Genomic DNA, 16,881 nt, shown 5'->3' with positions numbered 1-16,881 from the left:
TATTAAAATCTTCTTTTACATTTAATTTACTGCTTTTGCTTCCAACGTTTAAAATCTTCATATTAGCATTCATTTCAATATATTTTATGGTTTTCTTCTATCAAGTGCTCCACAAGCCTGATTATTGAGTACCGTAGTATTTTTTGATTTTGGAGCTTGAATGTGCTCCTGGACAAAATAAATAAAATGTACTTTATGTTTTTAATAACTTTTATAAGTAGCCCATGCAAATAAAGTAATTTTGAATGAATATTCAAAATACAATACATGAATATAATGAAATACAAAATGAGTCTAATAATGTAATGAATTAATGAAATCAATAATGAATTTTAAATTTAATAAAAAATCAATTAATTGTTCTTGAAAACATATTTCTTATTGGTTATTGCTTTTGACCATCATCAATAAATCATTGTTACTGGTGAAGAGTTGCAAATCATATTTGCAATCAACATTCAAATTGAAATAATCATTAGGCAGTTCATTTCATATGAGATTCAAAGATGCTTTGCTCCTCTCATCTCTCCAATCATCACCGAAAAATCCGTTTCCACAAATGCTGAAGTGGCAGAAATAGAGAGTAAATATGAAACCACTTCATACAAATTCTTGAACTCATCAGCAGTTCCGTTCCATCTGTTACCTGCTACCTGTTACTTTCTATCAGTAAAAATTAAAAATGTATTTATATTTATTTGAAATCTGACAGTCTCCGCCACTCTAATAACCTAAAATGTTTTGATTTCCTCGTACTTTATTCTATAGTACTTTATTGAGCAAAATAAAGTATTTTTGTGTATTTTATCTTGCTTACAAAGTATAAAGTACAAGACTTCCAAATAAAGTACAATACTTTATTATATAGTACGGGTGGCGACCCTATATTGTAGTGACATGTATGAACTTCGAGTCATTTTATTGAGAACGGGTAGCCTATCTAATTTATAATAACTATATGGAGAAATTCCACTTTGTCACTGTTCTGTCTTACAAGTCAAGCTCTGTAATGTAGTAATAATAAGTTTGTATAATTAGTTGCACAATATCAGTTTATTTCTATTTGAATTTCAACTAACTAAATGGTAGGCGGATTGATTCTACCTACACAATCTCAATTTAATAGATGTCTTTCAGTCTGATCCAGATAATATAGCCTACAACTAAACGGTATAAAAACTGCATCATTCTATAAGAAAAACATTAGTTTGTGTACTTATATTATCAAAAAGATGTTCAATCCAGTTTCAAGCCTAGATAATGTAAAAAGTTTAAATCAATAATAGTTTCTAGAAAAACGTTTACTTCAAGTTTTTATTGAAAGGACAATCGCTTACTAACTGTAATAATAGGCTGTCATCTTTTCTTGATTTATGATATTTTTATGAGTTGAGCATTTTCATCTGAATCCCAATCTTGAAAAATGAATGAAGACCATAGGAATAATATATCAATTTATCAAATAATTGTAGTTGAATAAATATAACCAATATATCAAATTGTGCTATTTTGACAAATGCATCGCTTTTGAAGAACTTAGAAGCCGTTGCAATAAAATTATCTAGCCTATCTACCTACCGGTATCTATCTAGAAGTTAGGAGTCAATTCTATAGAAACCGTTTAGGTATTCAATATTGTAAACACTAGGAATAAGGGAAAAAAATGATTGAAAAGCTATCAGCTGTAAAGTAGCTGAAAGTGAGTGTCTAATTTTTGTCTTCAAATTTTTAATTTATTTCAATTAATTTAATCGAATTTCGGATTGATTATTGTTTTTCGGCTTTATATCAACATTGTGAAATTCAAAATCAATTTTATATCTGTGTTATCTTCCTCGGATGGTGCGGAAACTTTGGCAGAAATCAAAATTTGAACTTAACCTAATTGTTTGGACTATTTTTAATATGTGAAAATCCAGGAACTGAAGAAGTTTTGGGCAATCGCCTGTTTTTTCTTCCTAATTATAGTATGTGTATCACCTTGAATAAATAAATAAATAAATAAATAAATAAAACCAATTTCACAAAGGACATTTATTTTTTGGAGTGGAAAATTAATAGGAGTATAGTAGAGGTTTAATGATAAATAATAACCAATTCTACAAAAAAGTTTATTTTCATGATGTAAAAAATAGGAACAATCGCTTACTAACTAGATCGATAATTTGTATAAATAAAAAAGGCAACATTGTGCTATTTTGACAAATGCATCGCTTTTGAAGAACTTAGAAGCCGTTGCAATAAAATTATCTAGCCTATCTACCTACCGTATCTATCTAGAAGTTAGGAGTCAATTCTATAGAAACCGTTTAGGTATTCAATATTGTAAACACTAGGAATAAGGGAAAAAAATGATTGAAAAGCTATCAGCTGTAAAGTAGCTGAAAGTGAGTGTCTAATTTTTGTCTTCAAATTTTTAATTTATTTCAATTAATTTAATCGAATTTCGGATTGATTATTGTTTTTCGGCTTTATATCAACATTGTGAAATTCAAAATCAATTTTATATCTGTGTTATCTTCCTCGGATGGTGCGGAAACTTTGGCAGAAATCAAAATTTGAACTTAACCTAATTGTTTGGACTATTTTTAATATGTGAAAATCCAGGAACTGAAGAAGTTTTGGGCAATCGCCTGTTTTTTCTTTCCTAATTATAGTATGTGTATCACCTTGAATAAATAAATAAATAAATAAATAAATAAAACCAATTTCACAAAGGACATTTATTTTTTTGGAGTGGAAAATTAATAGGAGTAAAGTAGAGGTTTAATAATAAATAATAACCAATTCTACAAAAAAGTTTATTTTCATGATGTAAAAAATAGGAACAATCGCTTACTAACTAGATCGATAATTTGTATAAATAAAAAAGGCAACATTCTGGTATTTTTTGGTAACTCGTTTTGGTGGGGGGTATGTCATCATTGTATAGAGGGTGTCTGGTGAAGTGGTGTCAACATCCATGAGTATCTAGAAGCATCCAGTTGCATCTGGAAGCATCTAGTAGCATCTAGAAGCATCCAGTAGCTCTCAGTAGAATCTAGTAGCATCTAGAAGCATACAGTAGCATCTGGAAGCATCTAGTGGCATAGAAGCATATAGTAGCATCCAGTAGCATCTAGAAGCGTCCAGTAGCATCTGGAAGAATCTAGTGGCATAGAAGCATCTAGTAGCATCCAGTAGCATCCAGTAGCATCCATTAGCTCCCAGTAGAATCTAGTAGCGTCCAGAGAATCTAGAAGCATCTAGTAGTATCTGGAAGCATCCAGTGGCATCTAGTAGCATCCATAAGTATCTAGTGGCATCTAGTAGCATCCAGTAGCTCCCAGTAGAATCTAGTAGCTTTCAGTAGCATCTGGAAGCATCCAGTCGCATCTGGAAGCATCCAGTGGAATCTAGAAGGAATCTAGTAGGATCCAGTAGCATCTGGAAGCATCTAGTTGTATCTAGAGGCACCTAGAATACATTTAGTAGCATCTAGACGCATCTAGTAGCAAGCATCTGGAAGCATCTAGAATCTTGTAGAAGACATCTAGGATCATATAGATGCATCTAGTGGCATCTAGTAGCATCCAGAAGCATCTGGAAGCATCTAGTAGCATCTAGAAGCATCTAGTAGGCTGGATATGACTCATCATCAACGGTGATTCCTTCATCATAGACAGGCACTGGACTGTGGTGGGGAGGAGCAATGGGGTGATGGGGGACAGGTTGGTAGGAGGGGGGAGCATCATGATGGTGACCATGTTTCTTGTGGTAGATCACCTGCAAAAAAGATTACATTTTATTTAAAAAATAAACAATAATTTTACCATTCAATTATATTTATCAGAGAGAGAATCACAATGATTTATTTCTCTATAGAAATATAGAAATGATTTCCCCATTGATCTATAAAAAGGAAGAGAATAATGTTTTCTAGTATAAAGATTTCCATTCATTCATATTCCATTAGATGAAGAATCACAATGATTTCTTTTTCTATTGATAATACAAAATGGCAATATGATTTGTTTCTATTAATTTATAAAAGGAGAGAGAATAACGGTTTTTAATGTCGAGAAATATTTCTAAGATCTTTTCATCTGTGATTAAAAAGTCCATGTGAAAGATCTTTCAATTATTCCTTATAGGTTAAGCCTGTGGTACTTTTCTGTAAGTTGTGTAATTCTAAATGATTAGGCCTAAATAAATAACTCTCATTCTTGAGTTTGAATCTCATCTTGATTCATAAGTAACTATCTCCCTCCCCCCACCACAAATCTCCATCATCCAAAGATTGATAGTCTAGTAGGGGATCTCAAAATATGTTGTATAATATACAATATCATATTATATTATTCCATGATTATGTATCATGTTTTTGGAAAATAAAATTGAACTAAATTAATTCCTAAGTCTTGAGACACATCCAAATAGAATTATTTATCCTCTTTGACCCATCCATCTTAGGGTTGTGTGGCAGAGAGGACCAGGAGTCCTAGCTCCGCCCTAATAAAGGCATATAATCAATTAATCAATCAATCTTCATATATAAAATTATATAATCTTATATGGTAAGGTAGCTATAATATATTGGCATGACATTGCGTCCCTAACACAATCAACTAGTTTTAAGACCTTGAGCGATATCAATCCATTCCTCCTCTACCTTCAAAATGTATTTACATGAAAGTTCCATATTTTTTTAGATGTATATATTCAGGGCTACTTTCTTGTATTTATAAAATATAATTATCGTACCCTTTAAATTAATAAAACAAGAATATAGATTGTATGAATATAAATTATATGAAAGTATTTAATTTAATTTAACTAATTATCTATTAATTTGTACCTTCTTGGGATGATAGCTGTGCAGCACAAAGTGCTGGTAGGAGGTGGCATGCTTGTGATGACCCCCATGGTGATAAGCGACGTCTCCCAACTCCCGTTTGGCGCCTCGCGTCGCCTGGTGTGGACTGTCCTGGTCGAGTAGATCTGAGCTGACACGCAGAGGCGATCCCTGGGCTGCGGCTCCTGCCACCGCGGCCGACTGTGCTGCTGTCGGCACTTCACGGCTCCAAGCGGCGGCCGCCAGGCTAACTACGACGAACACCGTCTAGAAACAGTACACAGACACGCGGCTAGAAACAGTACACTGACATGCACAAGATAATAAAATATTGAAAGCAAATGTACGTACCTAGAATAAATTCCAGGATATATTCTAGGCACATTGAGTGAAAGTGCAGATACTACAGTTACAGTAACTGTAAAAAGATATTCTTTATAATAGTAACTGTAGTATAGTGATACTCATACTTTATACCACTTAAGATACTCTTTATAGTGATACTAAGATACTCCTTATTAATTTTGTCATGGTCATTCAATTTCAGCTGTTTTACATCCATTAAATCAAACCGGTAAACAGCTGATTGTGGAACAAATAAACATATGATTCTCATTACAGCATTCTATACTGTAATGAAATCATATGTTTTCTTTACAGTCGAGTATGTTTCCTATAGTAAGGTCCACGTTATAATGGCAGTAGATAAAGATAGAAGAACAGCATTGCCAATTCTCTGCCTTAATTAATTATATTTCTACATTGTCAAAAACAGATTTGGCATCGTTGCGGAGCTAGAAAAGGATAGTACCACCTGCTTTGTCGAATGATAGACAAGGATAGCAACATTAAAGTTTATCAAATACTGTCATTATAACGTGGACGTCACTATAGTTCCGAATGTGAAACAGCAAAACTGGTACAAAAACCGCCTTTTAGCGCTCCAGGTGGAAGTTTTGTCAACTACAATCAAGAAATTCCTGATTCGAAACTCGTAGACTAGGTTATGTTTATATAGAATGCATGTATAGTAATGTCAGCACAAGCAGGTAATGTTTTCTGTTTCTCATTCTTTTCTAGATCATCATGACAAAAAATAGTGTAAGTTACTTGGACTTGAATGTCTTTTGCAGTGCTCGAATGAAAATCTCATTGAATGAAACATCATTTTCACCTGCAAAAGGCCTTCCCGTCCTTGTGACTTGAGATACTATTATTTATTTACAAAAAAATACATACAGGTATGGGAACAACTTATATAGTAAAAAGTAAATTCGTATGGCTTTTGTTGGTGGGGAGTCCCTTGCGGGAAGGTCCCACCGCCTGAATATATAATTTGAGCCGTCAATGGGCCTTACGACTGTCATACTTCAGCCGGGACCGACAGTTTAACGTGCCCATCCGATAACACGGGAACTTATATAGTAACTGTACTGTAGTGAGGTCCTCCTTATAATGGCAGTGGAGGAAGATAGAACAACAGCGTTGCCAATTCTCTTTCTTGCCACTGACTGCCTTTAATACAGGATAGCTGATAACAGTATAAATCTGATGTAATTAGATAATCTGCTCATTCCTGTTTAAAAAACTGTTCCCCTCAGGGCAACTTCCATTATTGAAATGTAAACGGGTGAGGCAATCCCGGGGATACCCGAGTAAGTGGTGAACGCACAGTAGTTATTAGTTGGCTTCAACATCAAGTGACAAGTGATGAGAAGGGTGGCAGACGTCTCATCATCATCATTAGCATCAACTGCGGAAGAAGATGTATTATTGAGATAACCAGGGACCATCTGGCTGGGATAACTGGGTGACACCTGGTCGACGTCCACAAAGGCGGAAGAGGAGAGAAATCATATACTAAAACATTATTATTTTTGAATGAATGAATGAAAAAAGTTTTTATTCACAAAAAGCAAAACGTTACAAACATTTGAAATGCTAACTTTACAATAATTTGAAAGAATAGTACTCCTCACCTAGAACGAGTCTGTGTGTGAGGAGGGTCGTGTACAATACAGATTTAGTATATTTATTATTTTATTCGCATTATTTCCAGTTTATAATATCTCATGTGTGTACGCTAAGCGAATTCCTGATTTTATTTTCAATTATGAGATATATGCTCCTGTATGCAGACAAAGTTCACTCTTTAGCAAACAGTATTGTATTCATTGACTGTACATTACGCATTTTTGAATTCAATATGTGATTATTGTTATTCTGTAATGTACTTGTCATTGAATAAATATTCATCTATTCAAATCACAACGGCGATGTGGGCGGAAGAGCCTAGGGGAGTAAACTCTGAAGGAAAATCTGGCAGGTGTTCTAGTCCATATAGCGGCGCACCCGCTATGCCACTACTTGGAGGAGGTGAGCTAATAACCCACAATCTCTCAAATAAAATCCATTACAGAAACAAACGAATCACACTGAACTGCTGATTCCTAATTAAATGTGACTCACAAAAGTGAATCACACCGGAAATAATGAATTTGAATTTGAGCAAAATAGTTCCCCTCTGCAAGTCCATGCTCTCTGGGCGAAAAATCGACAACTTTTGTTGCTCTAAATTATTTGAGAACCGTAGATTGTTTCCTACAAAAAACTTCTCTGTATAATACTATTCATGGATAACATTTTGATGATGACTTTTAGTGTAAACGCAGCTTTAAACGATGCTGCAGTCTTTGACTAACCAATCCTTATTTTATGGAATTAAAAGCCGTAAAGAAAATACTAATCAAGTTCAGGTAAATGCTAATCAAACAAAGATAATACTAAACATGGTCAAAAGTTTTGATTTCATCCTATGCAAAGTGTAATCGAAGAGGTGGATTCCAAAAGGGCTCAAGTCATTTATTCATGGTTTTAGTTGAATCTGATTCTAGAGCATCATTTCTCACATTGGAAAAACAATTCATACAATAACAGCTTAAGTCAAGTATACTACACACATTACAAATCAGTAATGTTTTCCAAAAGTGCTTTAGTCATGCCTTGTTTTTTCCAAACAGGCCTAAGTCAGCTGCCAAGAGTTTCGCGCATGCGCGATTCTCGCAGTCAGCACCTATTTGCTGTGATTTTGAGGTTATACTGACTGATTGACTTTGATTAGTGAATCGTGTCAGTGAAATGAAGAAGAATGTGATTAATTTTTATAAATAAAAATTAATATTTTGTCATGTACTTAGATAGTTATTAAAACCTTTGTTGACATCTTAAAGACAAGCTCTGAATATCAATACTCTTTCAAATGATAATAGTTCGAAGTTGTCCCCCATATGAATTTTCCAGAAGTGCTAAAGTCACTGACTTAGGTCGTTTTGAAAAAAAAAACAAATTTTTAACATATTAAAAAAATTATTTTGTCATTGAATCTCACTTTTAATTGTCTTGAAAGAAGGATTTGAAACTGCAAATTACATGACTTATTCTATTCCAAAGTAGCATTGAATTATATTATCAAAAATAGAAAAAAAATTAGTTCCTGAGAAATTCACTTTTTTGACTTAAGACGTTTTGGAATCCACCTCTTATTGGGGAATATCCCAGTGAATCGCTTTCAATAGTTAATTCGATTCTATATTTCCCAGACACCAGTTTTCCCCAATGAAATACTGTGTTTGGAATATAAAGTTTCAGACAAACGAGGTTGACAGGTGATGGCTATCCAGATAGGTTGATGTAATGTTTTGAAAGTTTAATTCGTTTTGATACGAAAAGTCTAGTATATTCAGAAAAATGAGATTATAGAATGACATTATTTTCTTCTGAAAAGTTGTCGGTAACAATATTATCGAAACCGATCATAAATCATATAGAAACTAGACAGATTATGAAACTAATCGTGTAGGTTTTTGTCATGTGTTGTGAAAGTCATAATTTTGTAAAATTTGTTCGAATCTACTGCAATATTTATATAAAAGACCATCAAGGAAAAGATGACAATCATATTAGTATGCGTGTCATTCAGAATATTGACCACGTGTGTGGATTAGAAGATTGAGCATTGAGACATACACCTGATAGAACTGATGCCGTAAATTTGATAAAATATGGAATTATATTTTGTTTGGAGGTTTTCAAAGCTGCAGATGTACAATATTCTACAATAGCTGTGTATAATAGCTATCTACAATATGTTCAATAGCTGTATGACAAAGAAGCTCAAGTAAGTAACTGAAGTAGTAACTTATTTCATAAAATAGAGAATTATCATTATAACGAGTACCAAACCAAACAGAGTTAGTGTAAATTTGGTTTGTAGTTCTCATGTTTCTAGACTCACTGGTGAAGACTACAATTAGGTGAGAGTAGATTCATCAAGTCTGATTTAATTTTAATTCAAATTTATTCATTCAAGTAAGTTACAATACATTCTGGTTTATACACGAATCCACAATAAATTACAGTACAACAGCCAATTATGCAACAAATTTACTCAATATAGTATATTATTATCATTATTAAGTAATAAGGCAATAATTTCCTATTAAATTTAGTTAATGAATTTGGTAATTTGGACAATCATCCAATTGAAATAGAATAAAGTTGAGTTAGATTTCAATAATATGGATGATGGATCATTCAATAAAATGAATACTATATTCATTTATTTCAAATGATTCTCATCTATTAAATTAAGTTGATAAAATATGAAATATGGTAGTATGTACTGATCATACATCTAATCAAAATGAAATAAAAAAGATTTTAAGTTGTAATTGGTTTTAAATATGGATGAAGGATCATTCAATAAAATCGAAGTAACCCTGCTCAAAAAACGATACCAATGTAAAGGACTATCTCGCTATAGCCTACTAATTAGAATTACAGTATATGCCTAATATAAGTTGTTGATGAGAATAATACTAATAATTCTATCTCCGTATACTCATGTAGGCTTGCGGTGATGATATAGATAGAGGAACAGTCAGTCACCATTACTAGAAGACCGCAAGCGAATGATTCAAGGTCAAGCGTAGCATACGTCCTTGACCTAGAACTCTTGGATAGTCTGCTTGCTCTTCCTACACTCTCATTCTCTTTCACTTTCTCGTCCGCTGACTTTTTGTAGTTTCTTCATTCTACTTCCTCTTTCCCACAAATCTTCTTCTTCTTTTCCATTTATTCCTTTCCCTCTTCCTTGCGTACTCTTCTCGAATAAATTTCGACTATGTGAGTTTCATACGATGAACCCTGACAACAAACGTCGTATGAACAGTTCAAAATGATAAACGAGAATGACAAATCGACTAATGTAGGCCTACTCCCTAGGGCTAGACTACATTAAACGTTTTAGGCGTTTTTTCAGACGACAACCCAAGCAGCCAATCGGAGATCTTCCTGTCCTGCCGACTCTAGAAACACTGTCCGAAAACGCCTGAAAAAACGCCTTATATGGTATGGCCCTTATCAACATCTACGAATTAGGAAGATACTAGGACACTTAAGGTAATGTTGATATTCCCACCCCATAACACTTTTTTCTCTGTACTTTCATATCAACCGCGTCTAACGGAGGAGAATAACAATACTATCTCAAAATAGAAATATTCAACAATTTTCATACAATTTCCTGTTATATTATTTTCTGAAACAAATAACCTTTAAACAGATAACATCTTCCAGATAAGCTGATTATTTACTAGCGATGAGCTGGGCTGGAGAACTCGCTCAAAATGCCGCTGGTATTCTTTCAGCTGTTTAATTGAAATTTGAAAAATCCCCTCTACTCAGGATTATTGATTCCATCTACAGCGTGCATGATATATAGTAATACTGAGCATGTACTATCCTTTCTTGTCTTATAAGGATACAAGAAGCTGGTCAATCTCATTTTCCAACTGAATTTCTTGTATTGACTCTATTTCAACTAATACTAATAAACTCTATTTCTATTTTTCCATCTAAATTAATTGATAGCTCGATCTGTATAATGGTTCAAAGAGAATGGTCCGGTTGCTCAAAAGCCGGTTAAATTGAACTGTGATTAAATTCACGAGAACCAATCAGAGAATGTGTTTTTGAAATGCCGTCTTTAGGTTCTTTTGATTACGATTTAAATTTAACTGGCTTTTGTGCAACTGGCATTATGTGTTGGGAATTTTTAAATTATTAATTGAAGCATTCAAAAGTAATCGTCGAACATACAAGCACACCAAGTCGAGTCTCAAGTCAAATATATGAATACGCTATGCTCGGTCATTAATTAAGAAAATTCAGTCTATTTTTCTCGATATACTGCTTTTCATATCACAGTTTCTCGTTCACTACAAGAATAAAATCACTCTATTTGCAACATTGCACAAGTTAGTATTGTTTATTGTCTGAGGTCATTATCCATTGACTTATCCGCTAGTACATTTCTGCAACATTCTTTCTCACAGCGTATCCATCCGTTTTGTTTTGTTTTTTCGCAGCGTATCCTTTTTATTGCGTTTTTTCTTGTAGCGTATCCGTTTTTTTCAATTTGTTTTACGCCTTGTGCGCGCGTGCGCAGTGACTCGTGAATTTTTTTGAAACACACAGACTAGAAGCAAGAAAATAAAACAAAATTGACACCACTACTTGTTTTGTTTGTTTGCAATCCCAAGTTGAGAATGAGGTCGCCTCTCGACTGATTGACTAAATTACTGGATTTGGGATGTCGAAATGCCGGATACCCTGATGAACTCTGGAAACTGGAGTCACTTGAACAGGCACGGTCAGGTCAGTAGTCAGATCTTGTTGGAAAATCATTCATGTGGTAGATTAGCCGTAAGAGATTTAGAAATGAATTAAGTTACTGATGTGAAAAGTAAAGTTTGCTTTGATAATATAATATGTGATTTTTTTCATTGTCTGAGATCTGCCCGTGATCGGCCGTTGACTGAATTTGGTTGTTGTTAATCAATCATTCACCTGAGTCTGATTCCACTATTGAAATCTGCTCAAATCAAGTTTAAAACTAGTTTGATCATCCGAGTCGCATTTCTAACTTTGCAACTTCTCTTTCAACTTGTCGTGCAGCTTGCAACTCTGTTGATTTCAATGCATTCCGCACGTTTAAAATGAGAATGAAGTTCAATTTAATCTTCCCTTTCAACACTTTGTAAAGGTTTTACACTGTCTTCAGAAATATTAAATATTTTTCTTCAAAAATTACACTGTCTTTACTTTTCCACCTCATCTTTGTAAAGGTTTGTTGTGGTTCAGCCGTGGATATAAGTTGAAATGATTTCAAACAATTATTTAAAAATAATGAAACTAGATGCGTTCTAAGATGTTAGAAAAACCTCTTACGGCTTTTGAGTACCGTAGCACACATGCCTTTTTCTGTTCAACGTGTTGCATACATGTTGACAACAATATTATGTTTGTCAACATTATAATTATGTTATCATTGTTATGTCAACATTATAATGTTGTAATTTAACAACATCTCCTCAGTCACTTTCAAATATAAAATTCTTTTTTTTTGAACTTCACGAATTTTATTTTGCGAAAGAATTCTATTGTATTCTATTTTATGTATTGAAACAGCTAATGTGTTGCCAACAATTTATGCTTCTCTGGAAATATTTGATATTGCACAAATATGTATATATATATTAAAAATATATTGCAATATTTTTTGCAATTGTGAAGGAAGAGTTTTGTTTGGATTTGTATTTGGAAATTGATCAATCTGATAAATTCAAAATTATAGTACCTAGATACATTTTTTGGACTCAAAATTGTGTACGAATTATCATTTAAGTTACGTAAGTAGCATAACCTTTAGACTGTGTATTCCAAATTAAGGTTTGAAGCAGTTTTGGGCAAATGCCTGTTGTTTTTACCTGAATTGTATTTGCATATGAATAAATAAATAAATAAATAAATAAATAAATAAATAAATAATGGACCAAAATACCACTCATTCTTTCTCACGTTCAACACGTTGCACACTATGACGACAACATTAAGCTCTTATGAGGATATTGCACATAATATAACGGGCCAGAATTCCTCTAGATGTCAAAAGATCATAATGAGTGGATCAATCTGCTACCTGCTATACAATTTTATATGCTAATAACCAGCCATCAGACATGCTTCTCTATTGACGATTGACTCATATCTAATTATAGACTAGGAAGCTGCTCTTGAGAAAATTACCCGTGTTTAATCTGAAACTACACCCGGTTATTGCTAATTTGGGGACCGTTAATTAGGCTGTCTGTCGGCTAGATTAATAGGCTGAGGATATTGATGAAATGAATTAGTTTTTTATCGATAGTTTTGTTGTGTTAGAGTTTGAAGGGTTGGAAAAGGAGTTTATTTGTAACACGTGTAAAACTAGATCAAAACGATTTGTGATTGATAGTTTATTGCATGGTTTATTGATAGTTTATTTTATGAGTGAATAGTGATGATCATTATAAGTTTTTGGTGTGTTATTAGTTGTACCGTAATTCATGAGGCGAAATTAAATTCGAAATTCTTAGATGTCAACATGGGAGTCTACAACAGTAGTTGTTATTTGTAATTCATGAGGCGGCATTCCAAGATGTTAACCTGGGAGTCTACAACAGTAGTTGTTATTTAAAATTCTAATATCAAATGATATAACACGTAGCATTATAAAGTATTATGGATGCAGAACTGGATTTGGAGAGATAAATTGGATGCCTTCAATATTATGCAAAATCATAACAAATAAAAAACCACAGGACTACCCCACTACACATATTTGGGATGCTTGATAATATCATGCTCTCATTTAGGGAGTGATTTAACCATTGAATTCTCGTGAAGATTTATGTTCAAATCTTTAAAATCATGGATAAACTTCTGATACGTAATTTGGCTTTAGGAGATTTAATCAGATTTATACGCGTATGTTAGAATGATAAAAATTTATCATTTCGGGTATATTCTAGTTTAAAATTCTCAAAAATCATTGAAGTTCATATGTTGTTCAATAAATGCCGTTTGCAGCGTACCAGCTATTCTGAGATTGGACCACTAGCAATAATTCATTTTAAGCTTACACTGTGCTAATGAGTAATTAAGACTATAGTGAGGTCCACGTTATAATGACAGTATTTGATCAACTTTGGTTTTGCTATCCTTGTCTATCATTCGACAAAGCTGGTGGTACTATCCTTTTCTAGGTCCACAACGATGACAATTATGTTTTTGAAAGTGTAGAAATATAATTAATTAATGCAGAGAATCGGCATTGCTATTCTTCTATCTTTATCCACTGCCATTATAACGTGGACCACACTGCATCAACTGGACTCCAATTTCTCTATGATGAGGTCCACGTTATAATGGCAGTGGAGAAAGATAGGAGAGCAACGTTGCCGATCCTCTGTCTTGTCAATGCCTTCTGTAGACGGTAGCTGATACAAGTTTATTGATGTAATATTACCTGTTTATTCTCGTTTAAAATGATCAATTATATTTTACACATTAAATTATATTTTCCAATAATTTCATAATGAATTTCCATAATAATTATGATGAACTTTTTTGTTAATTGATTATTGCTACATTGGTTTGATACATTGTTAAAAGACGATCTGGCAACAAAGCAAAGCGAGAAAGAGATGGTGCTATTCGCTTTGTTGAATGATAGACAAGGCTAGCAATACTATTGCCAATCAAACACTGCCATTATAACGTGGACCTCACTATAGACGTTATTTGACATAAGATAATCCACAGCATACAAAACAGAAATGGAGATAATCAAATAAAATAGAATTAACTATCCAGATCATTTCTGCAGGTGATAAAATAACCAATTCATCATTAAAACAAACTTCATTCTTCACACTACCTAATCCATAAAGTGTAATAACATTTTAAACCAGAATAACTGCTCATAAACCACAATTGCCGGAGTGAATGTAACACATTCTAAGCAGAGTGTATCACTTTCACATAGGCCTAGTGACTTTAAAAGAAACCAGGTTTGATAGTAAACCAGTACAGTAAAAACGGTTCAAGTGTTTAGAGACAAGCCAAGTGTTTGAAGTCACTTTCTTGCAACAATTACGACTCTGATTAGAGACAACTACATGCCTGTGATCAAGTTGTGATGAAATTCACGTATTTCACATTAGTTTTTCCTACAGTTACCATTGAATATGAAAAGTGGGTAATTATGGGTGGAATTGCCTGAAATGCATCAAATGTTTTTCTGTGTAATTTTATTATTGATAAAAACCTTAATTTATGGTCAAATTGAATAAAAATGTTGTCCTTGGTTATAATATATATAATGTAATAATTAGCGCGTTGTGCTTGGTTGCACCTCTGCTCACTATAGCAGCCACAGCAGTCACTGTTACCAACTTCATTTTGATTTTGCTGCACTGTTGCTCCATATAACCTACTAAGTATTTTGCGTTGCCATGTTGCAAATCTGGAGTGCAGAAAAATTTTTCCCGCACTAGAGCGGAAAAGTGATTCTTTGCGTTCTGTAATCAGTGCAGCAATGGCCACTTTTCAACGTAACTGTAGGAAAAGAATTTTAAAAAACAGAAAAGTAGTTTTTCGATTGATCAGGATCCTTAATGAAATTTACTGTCGAATTATCCGTATGGAAGAAATGCTGAATAAATATACTAAATTAACTGATCCATAATTTTCACCAACTCTGTATAATATGACGGCTTGATATTGCTTATTCAGGCTAAGTAGGACCTTCCCGTGAGGGACTCACCACTAATAATAAGCTATACCAATATAATATTTGTTCACCTCATTGACTTGGTAAAGTTGTAAGTTGGACATTGATATCTAAGTTGAAGATTCATTTGAGATGAAAGATCTAAATCCATTGGTGAAAAATTTCTTCTATGTTTGGGTTTTAAGCATTTGAATTTCAAAATCTACTTTGTAAAAATAATTGAGGACTGAAAATTTTGTGAAGTGAACAACAAGATAACCTATATCGGACTATGTGTAATCTTATCTAAATTTGGAAGAGGAATAGTACAGTTACCTTATTTTTTCTCTGTCATTTTAATGATGTAATTATTGTATGAATCAATAAAGAATACTTGGGAAATATGGCTTATATTGGAACTTAGAAAATTTTAATTCGAATTTTATCACAAACATTAATATTTTAGGCTACCATTATAAGAGCACAAATAGCTTAAAAATCCATGATAATGAAAAAAAAAATTGAAAATCTATAAAAATGTTTTTCGACATCAATACTTGTTTCCAATTATAACTCAAAGTTCACGCAGTCTGAGATTATCATTGTCTCCATTATATAATCACTACATTATTCTATCTATAATCTTGAACCAACAATTCATGAATCTAAGGAGATGTGATTGATATTGATAATTGATTGTGAATCATAATTGAAAATTGTAAAATTGAAGTAGTTCTGAGAAACTACTTGTTTCTGAGAAACTTGTTTCATAATCAACAAATTTGTTATCAATAACTACGAAGAACCAAATCGGAAACAATGTGGAAATTCTTGGGAATACATTAGTATTAATCTATCATGTACACTTATAAATTAAAATCACTTCACTTAATATATGGGCTACTTTATTTGAATTAATAAAAAACAATATAAAAACTTGTAGTACCCTTCTATTAAAACATTTAAACTAGTCGTTAAAATGTTTTAAAGTTTCTAAAATGTTTTAATAAGAGGGTACTACAAGTTTTTATATTGTTTTTATTAATTTACTTATAAATTATTACACCATAACACTGTTTAACCTGTACCTGTGTAATCCAACCCATTTCAGATGACGAAAAGTTGAAGATTGATCACAAAATTTTGAAATAAATAAAAACCAGAAGTTCTCTTAGTTGACACCAACACTGTTAAGCGACTGAAGCAGCAAAGGAGGTTTGGACAGTTTTATAGCTTGTTTCCCAAGTCGATTTTCCCCACAGTTTTTCCCGGCAAATGACTATCAGGACCTTTCCCTCCCCACCCCTCATCCACAGTACCCCTCTCCACCCTTCCAAGACTTTTCTTCCAATGGCACTCCCAAGTTCTCTACCAGCATTGTTTTTCCACTATC

General features: G+C 33.1%; 1 protein-coding gene across 1 annotated transcript; it reads right to left on the bottom strand.

Moving 5' to 3' along the window:
* Positions 1 to 3,388: 3,388 nt before the first annotated feature.
* On the bottom strand, positions 3,389 to 16,711 carry LOC111062815. The gene is made up of 3 exons (XM_039438482.1): positions 16,577 to 16,711; positions 4,838 to 5,101; positions 3,389 to 3,765 (listed from the first exon to the last, which is right to left on the bottom strand). Exons 1-3 carry the CDS (start codon positions 16,592 to 16,594, stop codon positions 3,613 to 3,615), a joined length of 435 nt encoding a protein of 144 aa, XP_039294416.1. The 5' UTR covers positions 16,595 to 16,711; the 3' UTR covers positions 3,389 to 3,612.
* Positions 16,712 to 16,881: the final 170 nt, after the last annotated feature.

This window comes from Nilaparvata lugens, chromosome 11 (genome assembly GCF_014356525.2).
Source record: "Nilaparvata lugens isolate BPH chromosome 11, ASM1435652v1, whole genome shotgun sequence".
Taxonomy (NCBI): Eukaryota; Metazoa; Arthropoda; class Insecta; order Hemiptera; family Delphacidae; genus Nilaparvata; species Nilaparvata lugens.
The sequence above is the reverse complement of the archived record's forward strand: the minus strand, read 5'-3'. Positions and strand labels throughout refer to the sequence as shown.

Coding starts and splice junctions, on each gene's coding strand:
- LOC111062815 (XM_039438482.1), bottom strand. Junction 3,766..4,837: donor ACAGCTATCATCCCAAGAAG/GTACAAATTAAT, acceptor TCTTTTTTGCAG/GTGATCTACCACAAGAAACA.